Raw genomic sequence first — 2,843 nt, forward strand, 5'->3', positions numbered from 1 at the left:
CAGGCCAGCATGGACTTTAAGAGGCATACCTTTCACAGGCTGAGCTTGATGCATGGGGCACTCTGCAGGTGGAGACACTAAGAGAAGCAGATACAAGCAACATGTTAACACAATTTCACCAACTTTTGCAAAAAAATAAAATAAAATAAAATAAAACAGAACTAGTGTTAGCACCTTTGACAGGTGGGGCTTCTTGGTGCATGGGGCAGCCCTGAGGAGGGGAGGCCATTATGCCCTCTGCCCAGACTGTAGAAGCAGCAGGTGTGGACAAGGAGGCTCCCATCCTGCCCTGTCAGATGTGGACACACACACACACACACACACACACACACACACACACACACACACACACACGTATGGCTAATCACAGTAGCAAGCTAACTGGATGTAGTCTGCAGCAAAAACTGGCCCAGTTGCTTTAACATAATCCCAATGTCAAGGATTTAGGGAAAACAGAAACACGTAGTACAGCCTGTATGACACGGCAACACTTCTGATCAACGATGTAGCCACATCGATACGTAAAGGATTTATGTATCTGGCTCTACATAAAGCACCTCCCTGACAAACTATGGGAGCTGATTACCGTCTTCATTTATCTGGCCAGTTATCAGAGCAAAGTTTTTGTTGAAACCGGTTCGCACTGAAAGGAATAATGGTACCATGCATCATGAGGCTGAATTATACACCCACAATTTCTGACTATCCGACAAAGCTACGCGAGCCGTTCGCAAATACGAGCCTTTATAAAACCTGTCTTTGACGGAGTGTAAGGACACGCAGATGGCGGAGAATTCCTGGAGAGAGATATCGGTAAACGTCGGTGTGCAGGTCGACTTTATGGTCGTTGCGCCACCTACTGTTATGACGTATGGAAAAGGCACGGGAACTATAAACCAAAACGAGTCCGTCGATCCAACTGCGTGGCCAGCCGCAGTTGTAGTTGGAAGAGTATAATTCGCCCTTAACGTAACGTAGTTCAGTCGAAAGAATACTTTATGAAGTGAACTCCAGTCGCCAGCTAGAAGGCCGTCAGAAGGGCTGGCCAGCCTGACATTTGATCCTCCCATAAGTTATCCTTGATTAACCTCACGGTGAGCATTAGCGTCAAAGCTAATTTGGTGACGCTAGGTGACAGTTCCCCCAGACCTTCCATTCACCGTGAGCTACGTAGCAGCTATGCTAACGTTAGCCCTACATGTATTATTGTATTACTCTCCCGCCCTTTTAAAAAAGCACGTTCATCTTTAGCTTCTTCTTTTACTCTCGGTCTAACGGTGGGAGCGCAATACGCGCGAGAGATACCTACTGTACCTAGAAGAGGAGTCGGCAGAGAGGCGTCCTTGTATCCCAATGTCAACGAACAGGACACGCCACCGTGGGTTACGAGTGTGTGTGCGTAAACCAAATACGTCATCACGCTGTTTTCGACCACACGACATACACATTCGGTAACACGCTGGCGATCACTCGTTCTTAGAGTTGCTACTCGCCTGAAATCCAGACAAGAGCAGGGTCCGTGTACGTTTTGTTCGTTTGTTTTATCGTTCAAAACAAACGAATAAACGTACACGGACCGAGCAGGCGGCCGCTGCGGGAGGCGTTTATTAAAAACTGCCATGAAGTAGGACAGTTTTCAACTGCCTTCAAAGTATGAACAGGAAGTTACAGAAAAAATACTTCCTGTTAGTTCAGATCTTTAGACGACTTGTAGTTTACAGATCATGTTTGGATTTCATGTATAAAGAAATGCGTGTATGTGTAGCTGGCTCATCTCGAAGAACCGAGCTGTAACCGCGCAGTGGTCCTCTTCCTTATACGCCATGAGCCCATATGGGCTTAGATGATGAGGGGATATATCCTCATATATATATATACATATATATATATATATATATATATATACATATATATATATATATATACATATATATATATATATATATATATATATATATATATATATATATATATATATATATATATATATATATATAACTAAAGCACATATATATATATATATATATATATATATATATATATATATATATATATATATATATATATATATATATATATTAAAACGGGGTTGTAGATTTGATATATACTCTCATCTCATGATGTGTTTAGTGCCTGTAGGTTACTAAAGATTGTTTTACAAACCGCTCTACTATTCCTGGGGTTAAAGCCTAAAAACGCAACTTTATAGTTTATAAGAATGCTCAGTTAGTTGGAGAGCTATAGTCTGTCGTTCCTGGTCAGGTTATTACAATTTAGTGGTGTATTATCAGCACAATGCTACAATATAGCATACTATACAGCAGAGCAAACAATATAGTTCAACACTGTACGTTGCAATAGAATACAACACATAAATACACGACAGGAAGCACATAGACCTACATGTGTGAATAAAATATGAAACAACCCTTTTCACTAGCCCTAATAGTCCCACAATGGATATTTTACTGGAATGACTGGATTAAAATGTATCATGTTTTTTAGTACCATGACTAAATCCCACTTTATATTATGTCACTCTGTGAGTTAAAAAATGCAGTTCATCCTGTGGTGGCTTTGGTTATCCAGTTGTCCAGTTAAGCTTAGCGTTATCATGGAAATGCAATATTTTAAGGTTAGATAAACGTGATCATGTATATAACGATCGCAATATTGTGTTAATGTTCATAATAATATGGTTGTGTACTTTTGTATTTTGATGCTCTGGCAACATTGTATTTTTTTCTTCTCATTCTTTTATTACTATGCCAATATTTGTAGCGTACTCCTCTGACAGATGGTCTTGGACTTTAACTGATGATTTTTTAAATGTCCTTATTCCT

General features: G+C 40.1%; 1 protein-coding gene across 3 annotated transcripts in view; it reads right to left on the bottom strand.

Annotated features, from left to right (window-relative positions):
* The window catches only part of LOC137788845 (holocytochrome c-type synthase-like), a 5,908-nt gene extending 4,387 nt beyond the window's left edge, over positions 1-1,521 (bottom strand). Inside the window, exons 1-3 of one of the 3 annotated variants that reach the window (XM_068581973.1) lie at positions 1,315-1,521; positions 175-284; positions 30-77 (exon numbers count right to left, since the gene is read on the bottom strand). In XM_068581973.1, coding sequence (XP_068438074.1) covers positions 30-77; positions 175-284; positions 1,315-1,448 — 292 coding nt within the window. In that variant the 5' untranslated portion in view covers positions 1,449-1,521. Of the gene's footprint in view, positions 1-29; positions 78-174; positions 290-1,309 lie in introns of all 3 variants that reach the window. The other 2 variants (XM_068581974.1, XM_068581975.1) reach the window with 2 other exon arrangements.
* Between the last annotated feature and the right edge of the window lie 1,322 nt (positions 1,522-2,843).

The sequence above is a fragment of the Clinocottus analis genome, unplaced genomic scaffold, assembly GCF_023055335.1.
Source record: "Clinocottus analis isolate CAN_PGR_092001 unplaced genomic scaffold, fCliAna1.0.p SCAF_18, whole genome shotgun sequence".
Lineage (NCBI taxonomy): Eukaryota > Metazoa > Chordata > Actinopteri > Perciformes > Cottidae > Clinocottus > Clinocottus analis.